The following is a 14,749-nucleotide window of genomic DNA, read 5'->3' as shown; positions in this document are numbered from 1 at the left end:
GAATTGAACTCAGGACCTCTGGAAGAGCAGTCAGTGCTCCTAACCTCAGAGCCATCTCTCCAGGCCCCCCCCCCCCCCGCCAACACACATACTCTGTTTTTTAAGAGTCTTATTTTGCTGGTAGGCTGGCCTTGAACTTGGGATAAAACAATCTTCATGACTTTGTTTCCCAAGTAGATGAGACTAGGGTTTGACATGCTCCCCCATACCCGGCTTCTGGCTGACATTTAAGCCTATCCACACTGTCTCCCAGGCTTTACTAGAACTTGGATCTGAGGCATAACCAACTCCTACTTGGAGTAACCCAACCCACCACGGGTTAAGTATCTTTGATTGACTCATTGTAACCTGAGCCATCAGGGTCTAACTCAGTCATTCTGCTCTGGAAGGTTGACCAGGCGTCTGTGTCACCATCACTAGAGGCAGTATGGCTTGTGAGGCCATGGGACACAGAGAATATGGGTGGGGTTGTTGCTGTTCAGGAAACAACACCAATAGACATTCAAAGGTAAAAGCATTTTCCATAGCCTGAACTAGTGACCAACCCTGGCTACACGAGAAGCTGGGAGTGGGGCAATCACCACAGGACTGAGCAACCAGCACCTAGGCACACAAGGTAATAGCTGTCCTGCCCAATGGCCCCACCTCAGGGCAGGGTAGATATATACCAAAGGCATAAGAAGACAGTTTCCGGGAGAGCCATCCAGTGCTCCTGTGATGGCCAGCCCTCTTCTCTGCCCCAAGGGTCCTCAGGTAGGAAGCTGAGAACAGCTAGCTGCCTCAATTACCATCTCCTGTCAGAGTTGGGCTCCAATCAGAGATCCCAAGGCCCCAGAATCACAGGCTGGTTGTCTGAGCTTACTGTTCTCACTTTCTCTTTCCCAGAGACGCTTGTTCTCACTAATCTCTGTGCCTTCTGGAAATCAAGCTAACCTTCTGAGCGTCCTGCTAGCCAGTGCTCAAGTGACTGGCCAAGGCCGGTTCTGTTGGCACAGCCCTGCACAGGGCAGCAGGAAAGCTTCTACAACTGGTAGAGAAGGGAACCGAGGGGATCAAGTCACATGCCAGTCATTCAAGAAGAGAAAGCAGAGCCTGGGTCCTCAGGGAGTGAGGGCAGGGAAGTAAGATCAAAGATGGAGTCTGAATGGAAGCTGTAACTTTTTCTAATTGGCTTTTGTTATTTGAGACAGGATCTTACACTGTAGCTCAGGCTGGCCACAAACCTCTGGAGACCCTTACTTCAACAACTGAAGTGCTGGGATTAGAGGCGTCAACTGTGTCTGGCAAGGTTCCCCTATCTGCTTTTTCTTTCTTTCTTTTTTCTTTTTTAAGAAAAAAGTGTGCTCGGGGCTAAAAACAGGGTCTTGGGTATGTAGTTATGTAGTGAAACTGAGTTACACCCCATCCACCAGTTTGTAGAGTCCTTGCCTAAAATGCATGAAGGCCTAGGTCTGAGGCCCAGCACTGAACAAAACTGATAGCAGTAGCAGACATCTCTGTCAGCATTCACTCAAGAGGTGGAGGCAAGAGGATCAGATGTTCAAGGTCATCCTGGGCTACAGAGAGAGTTCAGGACCACTTAGGAAACAGGAGACCCTTTCTCATAAAAATAAAAGCCAATGACACAAACCAGAAACAAAAAGGTGGGGGCCTCCCACATGAGGTTTGGAGCTTCCGGCCTCAAGGCATCCTTCTGCTTCAGCCTCCTGAGTAGGTCACTAATAATGTGTGCAGCTGGGCCTGACCAAGTACCCCTCACCTCCAATCAGGGAGGCTTAAGGTTTGGGGGGGATGATATCGGCAGGGCGTTTCAAAACCCAGAACACTACTAGAAAGTGAAACCTCCCAAAGCAGAGCTGCCAACGCCCTCCTTCCTGCCCTTTATAACTAAGGGGTTCTGCCCCCCCACCCCCCAGGCACTGGAGAGCAGGAGCATTAGAGAGCCATGGGCCAAACACCTCCTCATGGGCTGCAGTCTGGGGGTCCTGCCCAGGGGGCAATCCCTTACTCACATTTAGCTGTGTAGCTAGTTGGCTGCTGCCTGCTGGAATTTCCCTCACCAACTCTGGGGATGACTTCCCCATAGGGCTGGACATGCAGGGGTGGAGCTTAGATTTAAAGGGCCCTGCAACTGGATCTTTTCCCTCACCAAGCTGCTTCTGAAGACACTAGGGCTGGGTCCATACTCAGCAGCAATTTCTGCCTCAGTACCATCTGGTGGGGCTGGACTGAGACTGAGAAGGGCCAAAGGACCTAAGCAGAGGTAGCTACGGTGATGGCTGGGTACACTGTTGCCCTATCTGGCTTCAATTTCCCAGTGTGGAGGAATACAGCTGTTTCCGCCCAAGTGAGAACAATTGCCTGGGTCCAGTGGAAGTCTCTGCTAAGAAAAGACCATTCTGTATCTTTTATTAAGACTCAGCAAACCCAGTTTAGAACTGCAGGGAGACATTCAACAGAGCACACTCTCCCACAAGGCACTGCACTGGGAGCTTGAGGCTTTCCTCTGTGACAAGTTTCCCAGAGTCTGGGCTGGGAAAGGCTGGCCACACCCAGCAGCAAAGGTCTGCACCTGCAGGCCATGGCAGCAACAGTCAGTACTTCCGCTGCCTGGGGAAGAGACTGCTCCCCGAGGATCGGAGTGGAGGGCTGGCAGGGCTGGGACCCTCTGAGTCTAGGCTGAAGAGGTCTCTCCCAGTCCGAAGGATCTGTTCCTCTAGTTTCTTATGCCGCTTCATGTCCGAGAGGACCTTATCCAGGCGGGCCTCGCGCTTCTGGCTCCGGGCTGCGCTCCCTAAGAAGGTAGGAAAACGGGACAGGATTGAGGCAGTGAGCACCTCCCTGCCCCCACTCGTAGAGACTTTGTTGGGCAGATTCATGTTAGGCCTCAGCGCAGAGGAGCTAATGCTTCAGGCTGAGCCAAACACAGGATGACTGAACCCCCATAATGCGATGCCTAGGGGACATACCTAGGAGGGGTGGCTGGGTGTGTGTGCAAAGGTCCTGGGGCACTGGGGTGGAGAGTGGACAGACTCTCCCTGGACATGCTTGTCCTCCCTACAATGGAATCGTCTGGAGAACTATAAGCAGAGAAATGACAGGACTTCACCAAAAGGGACTACTCTGGCAGCTGAGACCAGAAGCGGGGAGACTGTGGAGCTAATGGAACTTGCCTCTGCCTGGACCAATGACTCTGAGAGTAAATTCTAGGAAGGCACGTGGGCGGGATAGTGGGTCAGTGCTGGTGATGGACACAGCACTACATAATTGTGTTCTGGAGAATAATGTCCAGGGGACTTTGGATTTCTGGGAAGATGAAAGGAACAGGAAATCTGGCGGGAAGGTCTGTGGGTCTCTTCCAGGGAAGTAAGCACTGACTAAGCTAGCGACCCTGCCACCGTGTCTGCTCCTTCTGCAGCTGGTGTACCACTCTGGGGTACGCAGAAGCCCCTTACCTCCCCTCAATTCTTCCCTCTTACTCGTACCTGGCGTACGTCTCCTGTCAATCAAGGAGTCCTTCGGTGTCATGGGCTCATCGTCAAAGTCAAATTCTGTAGGCATGTGCGGCCTGAGACGGGTGAACAGAGAACGAGGGTGAGGGTGGCCCTCCCAAACACCTTCAGGTACACCCCCGCCTGAGGGCTTGTCCTTTCCCACTCTCCCCTCCCTCCAGTTTCTGTGCTTAGGAGAGTGGTACCAGGGACAGCGTTTAAAGTTATGGCCTCACTTTTCCTCCTCCTCCTCTTTGGCCTCCGGCTCCTCATCTGATCTCTCCTCTTCACTCTGGGCTTCAGGAGTAGGGGGCCGGCGGGGCAGGATCTCCGCTTGAAGCTCCAGAGTACCTTGGGCTGCCAGCAGTTCATAAAGTCGCTGGATTTCGGAGGGTGGGGGCATCCAGGACTGCCCATTGGCCGGCAGCTCCACCTCCTCATCGCTGCAGGGCACGCACCAGTCTTCGGATTCTCCCTCGGCGCGCTCGTCGTCCCCAGCGCTGGGAGCTTCTAGTGCCTCCTCAGCCCTGGATCCCTCACGCCCGGCCTCCTCCTGACCTCCTTGCCCCTCTTCCTCGGCCTTACTAGCCGAGACGGAGGGACCTCCGGTGTCCTCCACCGCCAGAGCCTGGAGGCCGGAAGTCACTTCCCCTTCTTCAGACAGAGGCGCCGCTGTGCTGCCTGCAATGGTTCCATGGCCCAAGGACATAGAGCACTAGGGAAGCCCAGCAATATAGGAGAGTCTGGAGTACCAGACCAGGGTGCCTCCCCAAAAGGATTGCACTGACTGCGGCCAGAGCACCGTCCCCAGAAGGGGGCGCTCAGATCCCGGCAAGGACAGACCCCACCCCACGGATCCAAATCCAGAATCCCGCCGTTCCCGGGGACCCGCAGAAACCACGCTCGGAGCTGGAAAGGGAAGGGCCTGTTTTCTCGCTTTCACATCGCCCTCTCCAACACCGGGACGGGAGTCATTTCCTTGGACCTAGCAGACCTAGTTCGCGTCAACTCAGCGGCCGTACAAACCTGGAGCTAAAACCCGCCTCCCAGGCTGCGCAGGGTCGCAGCACGCAGGCGCAGAGAAATGGCGCGCGGAGACTCCACTCAAAGCTACTCGAAAGAGGAAAGAGAAAGCTTGCGCATGTGCGATAGGCCCGTAGGCATCACTAGCTTCGGCCCACACTAAAGATGGCCACTGCGGCAGCGCATGCGTATTTCGTTCACTAGGGCCTGCCAGAAAGCAGTGCCTTGACTCTGCAAACGAACACAGGGACCAACTGAGGCGAGTCTCATGCATTCTCTGTTTATTGGTTTTAAAACTCATGCAGCATTCAGCATACAAAAAGGGAGACTCAGTTTAATTGTTTTTAAAAGGAATTTTAGTTTCCCCCAACTTTTTTTTTTTTTTAAAGAAACAAAAAACCCCCACCAACTCCGAAATGCATTGCAGCTGGCTCCTTGCCTCCTCAGAGGGCTGTCACGTGCAACAAACCTCCCTCATCCTCTTAGAGAATAATCACAGAGCGCCTCCACCCCTCCCTCGCTCCCTGGAGCTGGGAACTTTGGTCCTTTTCTTTTTTTTTTTTTAAATACGCCTGTTTACAAAGCAAGTGAATGGCCCAAACCCCTCAGACCTTCAAACAAGAAACTCTGAGGTTATAATTAAGCCCAAATGGGCAGGTCAACTCAGGCTGACCCTTCAGCCGCTGCGGCACTCCTTTCTCCCCTGGATGTTCAGAATAAGGACTTCCACTCTGGTGCAAGTCCCCCAGGAGAGGCCTGGCTGGCCAACTTTGCGACCCAATAGGCACCTTGGGGATTGGGGTCTGGGTATGTATGGTCTGGGCCCGCGTGGTCCCCAGCAGAGAACAGTCAGAGCTCCTAGTTAGGCAGTCCACTTCCCACACCATCCTTCCTCCCTCAGCCTGACCTAAGTACTGCAGTTTTTGCAGACTAAATGGTGGCAGGAGGGTTGAAGATGGGAAGATGAGAAGGCAGAAGGGGTCAGGGGATGTGGCAAGGGGAAACGGTGTTAAGGAAGGGAAGGGAAGGGAAGAATGGGTTAGATACCAAGACAATGAAAGTTAGGAGGTCAAGGTTAATTACTGTGCAGAGGGTTCCAGAGGCAGGAACAAGTGTTGGGGGTGGGGGGGATGCAGAGGTGCAGAGTACAATTTGGATGTTCAGGAGGCTTCCAGAAGTGCAGAGAGGTTTTTCAGAGTGCAGGGTTAGGGAGGCCAAGAGGCAGGAGGGGAGATCCGCAGGCAAAAGTGCAGGGAGAAAGGAAGCCAATGGCTGGCAGTGCAGCCTGGCAGGATGCAGGAGCAGGACATAAGCTGTAAACAAGGCTGCTCAGGCTCCCTTGGTCCCTAGGGATGGGGGCCAGGGCCATGGACTGGGCATCCCCCAGAGAAGGGATGGACCCAAGACAGCTCCCAACAGGAAGAAAAGTCTTGGAAGGCAGGGCAGAGCCCCTCACTTATACACTGTGGGAGACGAGAGGGAAAGACAGACAGGGAAAGAGACAGGAAGAGACAAAGGAATAGGGAGAACAGACAGGAGAGAGCAGGGCCAGGGGTTAGTAAAGCTGCCCTTGTCAACCCTTCCACTCCTCCCTTTCCTGTCCCCGACCCCCACTCACCGCCCAAGTTGATGACGCAGGAGGCGATGATGATGAGGACCCCCCCCACCAGCGCCACGATGCTTAAGAGCTTGGCTACTCGGCCCAGACGTTGAGCCCCATCCACGTCCCCCTGTTGCAGGCTGTTCCGGGACTAGGGTAAGGGTGAGGGGTTTGGAGGTATCATGGCCCAGGTCAGCAGGAACCGGCCCAGCAGGGATCAGGTGAGAGTCCAGAGGAAAGAGGTCAGCCCCGTGGGGTTAAGAAAGGAAGGATTGGGAATGCAGGAGGAAGAGGGCACAGGTCAGCAAGGTTATAGGAAACATCTTTCTAGTCCCCCCTCCCTCGCTTGAAGGGGCAGAGCAGGAGCGGCTTGGAAGGTTAGGTCCTGGGGAGAGGCAAGCAAAGGCCCAGAAACTGGGAAAGTGGGATCCATGCAGAGAGAGGTGAGGGAAGGTGTCATTATTGGGGCTCTCTTCTGGCACTGGCAGGAAGTTGGGAGCCACAGTATCCCTGGGGCCAGGGTCCCTTGGGGCTCACCATGACAGCATAAGCGAAGGCCACAATGTTGACAGGCCACATGGGGCAGAAGCAGGACAGGATGGCAAGGATGATGTAGTCCCGGGGTTTCTGGGTGCCATCACCCCCTTCCACCCCAGGCCCTGCCAGCTGGGAGCTGGGATGGCGGCTCAGACTACCTCGTGGAGATCCTGGGTGCCCACTATGAGCCCTTCCTATTCTGTCCTCCTCGACCAGCTTCTGCAGCACACGAGGGGGAGCCCCATTGGCTGGTGGTGTTTTAGTTGAGGGTGGCGAGTGAGGCTCAGGGGCTGGACCCTCTTCCCCATCACCAGCCTGAAGGGGAACCACTGCTCCATTTTCTTGCTTTTCCCCTATACTTTCTGTCAGGATCTCAGGGGTAGGGTCCTCTTGGGTGGGGGCTTCTGGCTGAAGGGGTAGTTTAGGAGAAGGCTGGGGAGCTGGCTGAGGGTCTGACTGGAAAGCAGGCTCTGAGACTGACTCAGGAGGGGCTGCAGACTGTGGCTCAGACCCCTGCTCTGCTGCGGCTTCTTTCTTCTCATCTGGTTTGGGTGCTGGCTCTTGGCATGCCTCGCTGGGGCTGGGGCTGGCCTTGGATTCTTCTCCTGGATTTAAGCTGAGGTCTGTGGCCTGGGCTGTTTCAGGGGCCTCAACTGGGGTCTCTGTGGTTTCTGGGTCCAGCTCAGCCTTAGGCCCTGAGTCCACAGGGGCTGCAGTGATACCTGGGCCTGGCTGAAGGGCCTCTGGCTGGTCTGGAATCTCTGCTACAACCTGGGCAGGACCTAGTCCAGTTTCAGAATGGTCAGGTCCTTCTCTCTGGGTCTTGGAACTCTCTTCTACCCCCTTCATTTCAGGGACCTCAGAGCTGCTGGCTGCCATCTTAGAGAAGGGAGATAGGAGAGGGCCCGCGGGGAAGAGGAAACAGCAGTGACAGTGGCAAATCCTGGAAGAGGAGGAGACAGGTTTGGTGAGGCAGAAGAGGGCTCTCATCACCAAAGGCCAAGGCTAGCCTGTACTGTCCCTAGGGAGAGGAGGAAAAGTTGGCGTTCCCTTTGCTTTGAGGTGGGACACCCTTGGTGGAGAAGTGTTCTACCTAAAGTCTGCTTGGAGAGTCCCGGGAAGACAATCCTCTTTTAAACAGAACCGCCCTAGGTCTGTTCCTGAATCCATCCAACACAGCCAACAAGACCCAGACTCTCCAATCCCACCTCGAAGGTACCCCAGCTCATCAAAATCTGTGCATATAACCGACACTCCAACAGGCAGACAGAGAACCCCACACATTCTGTTCCTTTTGTGCCCTTCCCTCTTTTCTGGGCGCCACCTGAGCAGTGCGCATTTGGGCTCAAATATCCCCCCCACCTCCTCCCCGCCCCTTTCTAGAGAGACCTAGCATCTTGTCCGTCCCTTCTCAGCCCTTCTTTTAGGGGTTCCCTTGATGCCTTCAGAGAGGCCGAGGGGGAGGGGATCTTCTCCCGATGGCATGGCGCACCCAGCACCACCCTCTAGTTCGCCTGGCACCTGCATTCCCATGCCACCCAGCTGTCTGTCGTCCACTCCTACCAGCGGCCTCAGTTCGTCCCAGTCTCATCCGCTGCCAGCCTCGGGACTGCTCCTGCGTCCCACCGCCACTGCTGCTGCAGCAGCCGCAGACCGGGAGGGAACAAGTCTGTGAGCAATGAAGGGAGGTGGCGGATCTCCCCTCCTCTCTCCTCCGGGTTTGCTCGGCCCTTCTTCTCTGGTCCCCTCCCCTAAGCTGCACTGCTGCCGCGCCGCCCCCGCCCCTAGCACGCCTCCTGCCCCTCCCGGACAGCACAAGGGAGCCTCGTGCCAGCTCCGTGTTACCTGGGTAACCAGCCCGGGGACCACTCGTGCCCCCTCCCTGCCCTTTCTCACGCGCATCTCCTGGTGGGGCACCCCCTTCCCAAGTCCTCGGCCCCTCCCGCCAACGGTCACCGGGGGATCCTGGCAGAGACCTGGGTTTGTGAGGAGGCCGACCAGTGAAGACTGGGAGGAAGCACCCTGAGCAGCAAAGATGGGTTAAGGAGACAGCTCTAAGTCTGGGGCGGCTGCAGGGGTACCGCGTTGGGTTTCAAGAGGGGTGCCTGCAGAACTAAAGCCTTGCTACTCGAGGAAAGCAACAGCAATGGCTGATGAAAAGCTTAAGGGAGGGTTTATGGAAAGGTCTGAGCAAAACCCAGAAATTCCAGCAAGCTAGGCAGATGCACTGGGCCACACTGGAATGGGTAGGGCAAGCAGTCCACGACCACCATGGTAGAACTGAATAGTTTATCCAATGGCTTCTGCATCAGCGCCAACCATGGCCTCTGGGATCTAAATGTGCAGGCATTTGGTGGGGCTCTATACATCCTGCTGCTGGGTTTTGGAAGGGAGGATAGCATGAATAGCCAGCTTGGGCATCAGAAATCTCCAGTGGGTATTCCCTAAAGACCTGGAAATTGCTCCCCACAGCCTCAGGATTCTTGGGTTCACCCTAAATCGGTGCTATCTAGAGACTGTACCTCAGAAGGGGGAGTCAGCATTTTGCAGGGCAAGAAAAGTTGAGAAAAGATGAAGGCCAGTAAAGACCTCCCTCTTCTCCCTACAAGGGGTGAGGTGCACATACGATGGGGGGGCATGGTGAAGATAACTTAGGAACCCAGAGACAATTTTTTATTTAAAATTTATTGTAATGGGGTCTGCGCAAAAGGAGGGAGGGGAAGGGGGGAAACATGCAAGGGACACAGGAACACGATGACATGGCCAGGGCCACAGCTTCTGTTGTGGGAAAGAGGAGAAAAGACCAGGGCTGGAGCTGGGGTGGAAGAGGGAAGGGGGAGACACCGTGGCTGCATTCCCCCACCCCCAGGAAGCACCTCTTGTCCCTGGCTCTCCTCCTTTACCCTGGCCCCCTAAGATTCCATCTCTCTTGTTCTGCCTCTGGCCCTAGTGGCTCCTTCTGATGCTCCCCTTGGCTTTTCCCTGGAGATACTCCAGTAGATGTTAGGGTTTAGTCACTCCATCTTGCTGAAAGTATCCCTCTGCCTTCCCTGGTTCTGCCCCTCAATACCACTGTATCCTTCCTTTGGGACAGAATCTTAATCCCCCTCCTCTCTCTCCTCCCTCCCCCTGGGAAAAAACAACAACAAAAAAAGAAAGCACCAACTCCCCAGGAAGGGGCAGCAGACAGTAGGAGAGGGGACTCAAGGAGGAGAGCACAGGACCTTCTAGGGAAAGGCTCACAAATCCCTGGGAGAAAAGGCAAGGGGTTAAAGGTTGAGGGCAGTGGCTGCTGCTGTCCTCTGCCACCCCTGCTCACTGTCCAAGGGACTTCAACACAACTTAGGGGACAGGTGTTTGTAGGGTCAGCTCTGATAGGGAGAAGAAAGGAGCAGGAGAAACATTGTTAAAACCTAGTGAATTCCTTCTTCCTCCTCTGTCTGGAGGCTCCGTGGCTGATGGAGAGCAGTGAGTTGGTGGGAAGAGGAGACTGTACCAAGAAGAGCTTTCCTCCACTCTTCCCCTCTTCCCCATCAACCTGGAGCTCACCAGGGCTGGGAGGGAAGTGGCTGAGAGCTCACTGGTACCCCCCTCTGCCCCAGAGAGGGAGCCCACAGCTGTAGGAGGGGCTGCCACTGCTGCTGCCGCTGCTGCTGCCGCTGCCGCCGCCATTGGACAAACCTCACCAGTACCTACAGTGAGAAACACCAAGGATCACAGCACAACCTGAATGGCAAGAAACATGCTCCATATCCCAGACTTTCCAACTATTTCCCTACTTCCCCTGGGACACAGCCGTTACTCACTTCCTATCTGGCCCCCAGAGGCTTTGGCCTGCCTGCTTACCCCCTGTACTGTCCTCTCTGGACCCCAAGTCTCCCTAAGCTGAGTGACAGATTGGCATCCCTGGCCTTCCTGAGATCCCCTATTGGGCCCTTTGAACTCCCTTGTCCCACACATCCCATCCTGCCCCCCCAGCCATGTCCCACGCCTTGCCTGGTGGGTGCAGGGGTCCCCCTCAGCAGGTAGGCTGTGGCTGGGGGGCATCTCCCGGGATAGGAGGGGCGGCCCCCCCCAGATGGGTCTGCATGTGGCCGGCCAGCTGGGCAGGGGTCTTGCAGTGCACGCTGCACAGTTTGCACAGGATGCGGTCAGCCCGCGGGGCCTGGAGCCCATGGTCCTTCACCGCGTGGATGCGCAGGTATGCTGCTGTGGTGAAGCCTATGGGGGGGGGTGGATTGGGATGGGGGGGTGGGGGTCAGCCTGGTGGAGACCCCAGAGACAGGGCTGTTCTCCTAGGCTGGGGACACCCTCCTCAGGTGGCACTGTCCTCCTCCCACCACATCCTTGGTAGGCTGGGGCCAACTACTCCACTAGGACATAGCCCTTCCCTGAGCTTGGGGCCTGGTTTGAACGGTGCCTGTTCCTTGATCCTTAACAGTGTTCTACAGAGATCTTCCCCCATAGCCGGGAGACCTCCCATTCGACAGGACACTGTTGCCTAGCTTTTTGAAGGGTTGACTCTCAGTAGAGACGGCTGTGTCCCCCCTCTCCAGTGCCCCGGTCTCAGCTCATTTAGTGAACTACCCACACTGAAAAGAGCTCTCTCTGCTACTGGGCAGGGTGTGTGCTTGCTACACCCGTGCTGCTGTGCTCCACCTGCCCCAGGAGCTGGAGACAAGAACTTGTGGCTGCGAAGTTGAAACACTGGGGACTGGTTTTCTTGAGCTCTCCTTTCACAAATCAACCACGTCCCACTTCATTCTCCCCAGGCCCACACAGGAGATGGACTCTGGGCACAGAATTTAGTGAGTTCCGTTAGTTCTTAAAGGGCTCTTCTACATGCCACAAGCTCTTGGCTACAGCGCCCTTAACCCCCACCCGTGACCACACCAGCTTCGTGCCCACCCACCCCACTTTGTCCCTGCCCTCCTGCCATCCCTTAGCATGTACCTTTGTTGCAGAGCTCACAGACATGGTGAGGGCCTTGGCTGTGCACCTTCATGTGGTCCGAAATATAAGCCGAGCTCAGCATCTTGCCACACACATGACATGGCACCTTCTCCTCGTGTCGTACTGTGTGCGCCCGGAGTCGATCCTTCGTAGCAAAAGCTGCCTCACATTTCTGGGGGGGAGGGTGTGGGGGGTCACAGGAGAGTTAAAGCTTCGGGGAGTAGAGAGAAGGGAGCAAGATAAAGGGATCAGAGCCTTGGGGGGTCTTTGATCTGTAGGAAATGGGCGTGAGATGACCAGGCCTTGAAGGAGAAATGCGAAAATGGAGTGAAAAGGCAAAAAGAGAGAGAAAAAGGGGGTCTGAGAGGTTGAACTCAGACAGCTACAGTGAGGATCAAAATCATGAACACCAGGACAGGAGGCAGCGGGCTTCCTACCTCACATTTGAAGGGCCGCTCTGTTGAGTGCACTTGTCTGACGTGACTGTTGAGGTGATCCGGCCTAGGGATATGTTGAGGTGGGGGAGGGGGTTAGGGCTAAGGTTCCAAGGTGAGGTGTGCCTCACATCTGCCTAGCTTCCTCCAAGTGCCTTTCCAAAACCCCAGCGTTTCCCCCCAGAACTTCGGTCCTCAGGCAGGAAATCCCTCAAGCCGGGATTCAGCTTTCCTTCAGCTCAAGGACCCACCTCCTCTAAAGTACCACCCCCTGCTCCCAGTAACCACGAGGCTCACTTCCCTCCTCCCTGGGAGTGGTTCCCGTCCCCAGCGTCGGGAGCCGCCTCCCCACTAGGCAAAGACAGGCCACCTCGTTGCCCTCCCCCCACCATCGGCCTAGTGGGCAGCCGAGGCCCCTGCACACCGGGAGAAGCTCTTGCCACAGTGGGAGCAGTTGTAGGGCTTGTGCACAGCGCCGTCATGTGAGCGCACGTGGTAACTCATGCGGTCCTTGCGCTTGAAGCGCTGCTGGCACACAGGGCACTGGTAGGGCTTCTCGTCCGAGTGCGACAGCTTATGTCGGTTCAGGTGGTAGACGTCGCGGAAGGCCTTGCCGCACATCTCGCAGGCGTGATTCTTCCGGATGCGCTTTCCAGAGGCAGTCGTGGTCACAACGCCACCGGGCGCCACGGCGGCTGTGCCTCCGCCAGCCCCGGCTTCTCCCCCTCCCCCGCTGGCCCCGCTCAGCTGGGGCACGCTCAAGAGGCTCAGGGGCACCATGGTGGGCATCTTCATAGCACCCGATGGGACCCGGCCAGCCTTGGCTCCTGTGTGGATGGCTTCGTGCCTCCGGAGGTTGTAGCCGTTCTTGAACTCCTTGGCGCACAGGGCGCAAATGTAGGGCCCCTTGCTCTTTGTCTTCTTCTCCAAAACAGATGCAACAGGGGCCACAGCGACTGTAGAGGTTGGGGCGACGACAGCGGTGGCTGCCGCGGCGGCAGCGGCGATGGTGGCGGCCGCGGCGGGGGGCGCGGCTTCTGCGGCGGGTGCGGAGACGGCAGGGGGTGGCGGAGGAGGCGCCGGAGGCTGCTTCAGGGCCGCTGTGTCCACGGTGGAGGCGGCAGCAGGGGCTGGGGGTGCAGTAACCACAGCAGCGGCCGCCGCCGCCGCGGCTGCAGCCGCCGCGGCCGATTCCTGCGCAGCGGCGAGAACCGGGAGCAAGTCCACTTGGAGGGGCTCGGCCGCCGGGGCCTGGGGCGTGGGTGGGGGCGCCGGTGCGGCCTGCAGAGACAAGGCGCCGTGTGGGCCGCGGTTGCTGGTCGGCGCCTGCCCGCCCGGCCCGGCCCCTACTCACCTGGAATGGACTCTGGGCGCAGCCCTGGGAGGCAAAGAAGCGGGACTGGAGCTCAGCCCCGACCTGCAGGGGGTTCTGGGCGTGACCCTGAGGTGGCGGGAAGGAGTTCATGAGGCCGCCCACCCCCCGGGAGTCCAGGCCCAGCACGGGGAAGGGGGGGGCCAGCAGCGTGCAAGGGAACACGGGGAACATGGCCTCGGCCACAGTGGGGCCCCCGGAGCTCAGCGGGAGCCGGGGGCACGGGCCGCGCGGGGCCCGGGCTCGGGGCGCCGCCCCCGGCCGGCCGGGTTGGGCCGAGCCGAACGCATGGCCCGAGGGCCGCCCCGCCGCCCGCGCACCCCGGCCGGCGGGAGGGAGGGAAGGAGGGCGTCTTGTGGGGCGCGGAGCGCGGCGGCGGCGGCGACGCCCCCTGGGTGGGGGCGAGAGGCCCCGCGGGGCCGAGGGCCGGGGCCGGGGGCGGGGGGCCCGGGCGGCGGCGGCGGCGGCGGTGGCGGCAGTTGGAGCCTGGCGGGGCGGGGTGGGGGGAGCGAGGGAGCAGCTTCGGCCCCCGCCGCGCGCGCGCGCCCAGCCGGCGCCTCGGGGAGGGCGGGGGAGGGCGCGAGGGAGGGAGGGGGACAGCTGCGCGCGCACCGGGCGCGCGGAGGGGGGGTGGGACGGGAGGGAGGGCGGGCAGGAGGGGGTGTGGGAGGGGGGGGCAGGGGCGGGGGGGGCGGGGGTTGTTACCTGGAAGATGAAGCTGCTCCAGTTGCTGGGATCCATGGCGGAGGGAGGAGGGAGGTGGCTCGCGCTCACCCTGGGGCGGGAGGAGGCGGTGGGGGGGAGGGGGACCCGGGGAGGAGGCGCGCAGGGAGGGAGGGGGGAAGAGGGTGGGGGAGCGGAGCACACTGCGCGCCGGAGGGCGGGCGGGGGGCGCGAGGACACACAAGAGGCTGGAGCGGGCGCGAGCGCGGGTGCGCGCGGGGCCAGCGGGAGGGGGAGGCACGGGAGGAACTCTGGAGGGAGGAGGGACGGGGGAGCCACCCAGCAGCCCGAGTCGCCCCGAGCGCGAGACCCTCGAGACGGCTGCTGATTGGTTGGCGATGGTGCAGGTGGTGGGCGCGCGGGAGACTAGGCGGCTTCTCTTCCCCCACTTCAACGATTCCACCCCCCACTTCCCTCCGCCAGCAGCCGTTATTCCGCGCGCACGCGCACACAACACCGTCGTCGTCCTGAGCAGAATGGGGAGCGCGCCCAGGGAGTTACAGTGGGGCGGGGCTAAGCTAGAAGCGCGTGCCCGCCTAACGGTCGTTGTTCTTCGGCTTTCGCTTCAGCTTTTTGATTCATCTAGGCCACCGTCCCCTTCCAATTCCAGTGGTTT

General features: G+C 58.4%; 3 protein-coding genes across 3 annotated transcripts; all 3 read right to left on the bottom strand.

Moving 5' to 3' along the window:
- Positions 1-2,384: 2,384 nt before the first annotated feature.
- Pagr1 (PAXIP1 associated glutamate rich protein 1) lies at positions 2,385-4,634 on the bottom strand. Its single transcript, XM_041666162.1, has 3 exons — positions 3,728-4,634; positions 3,486-3,568; positions 2,385-2,794 (listed from the first exon to the last, which is right to left on the bottom strand). Exons 1-3 carry the CDS (start codon positions 4,198-4,200, stop codon positions 2,595-2,597), a joined length of 756 nt encoding a protein of 251 aa, XP_041522096.1. The 5' UTR covers positions 4,201-4,634; the 3' UTR covers positions 2,385-2,594.
- Positions 4,635-4,773: 139 nt separating this feature from the next.
- Positions 4,774-8,392, bottom strand: Prrt2 (proline rich transmembrane protein 2). The gene is made up of 4 exons (XM_041666161.1): positions 8,215-8,392; positions 6,652-7,594; positions 6,133-6,265; positions 4,774-5,977 (listed from the first exon to the last, which is right to left on the bottom strand). The coding sequence occupies exons 2-4, from the start codon at positions 7,528-7,530 to the stop codon at positions 5,967-5,969; spliced, it is 1,023 nt and encodes a 340-aa protein (XP_041522095.1). The 5' UTR covers positions 7,531-7,594; positions 8,215-8,392; the 3' UTR covers positions 4,774-5,966.
- Positions 8,393-10,207: 1,815 nt separating this feature from the next.
- On the bottom strand, positions 10,208-13,727 carry Maz (MYC associated zinc finger protein). The gene is made up of 6 exons (XM_041666160.1): positions 13,393-13,727; positions 12,463-13,319; positions 12,042-12,105; positions 11,605-11,776; positions 10,648-10,872; positions 10,208-10,343 (listed from the first exon to the last, which is right to left on the bottom strand). Exons 1-5 carry the CDS (start codon positions 13,582-13,584, stop codon positions 10,670-10,672), a joined length of 1,488 nt encoding a protein of 495 aa, XP_041522094.1. The 5' UTR covers positions 13,585-13,727; the 3' UTR covers positions 10,208-10,343; positions 10,648-10,669.
- Between the last annotated feature and the right edge of the window lie 1,022 nt (positions 13,728-14,749).

Source organism: Microtus oregoni, unplaced genomic scaffold (assembly GCF_018167655.1).
Source record: "Microtus oregoni isolate MIOR12 unplaced genomic scaffold, Mior012 000016F_ref0000370, whole genome shotgun sequence".
Lineage (NCBI taxonomy): Eukaryota > Metazoa > Chordata > Mammalia > Rodentia > Cricetidae > Microtus > Microtus oregoni.
Note: the sequence above shows the minus strand (reverse complement) of the source record. Positions and strands in the feature narration are given on the sequence as shown.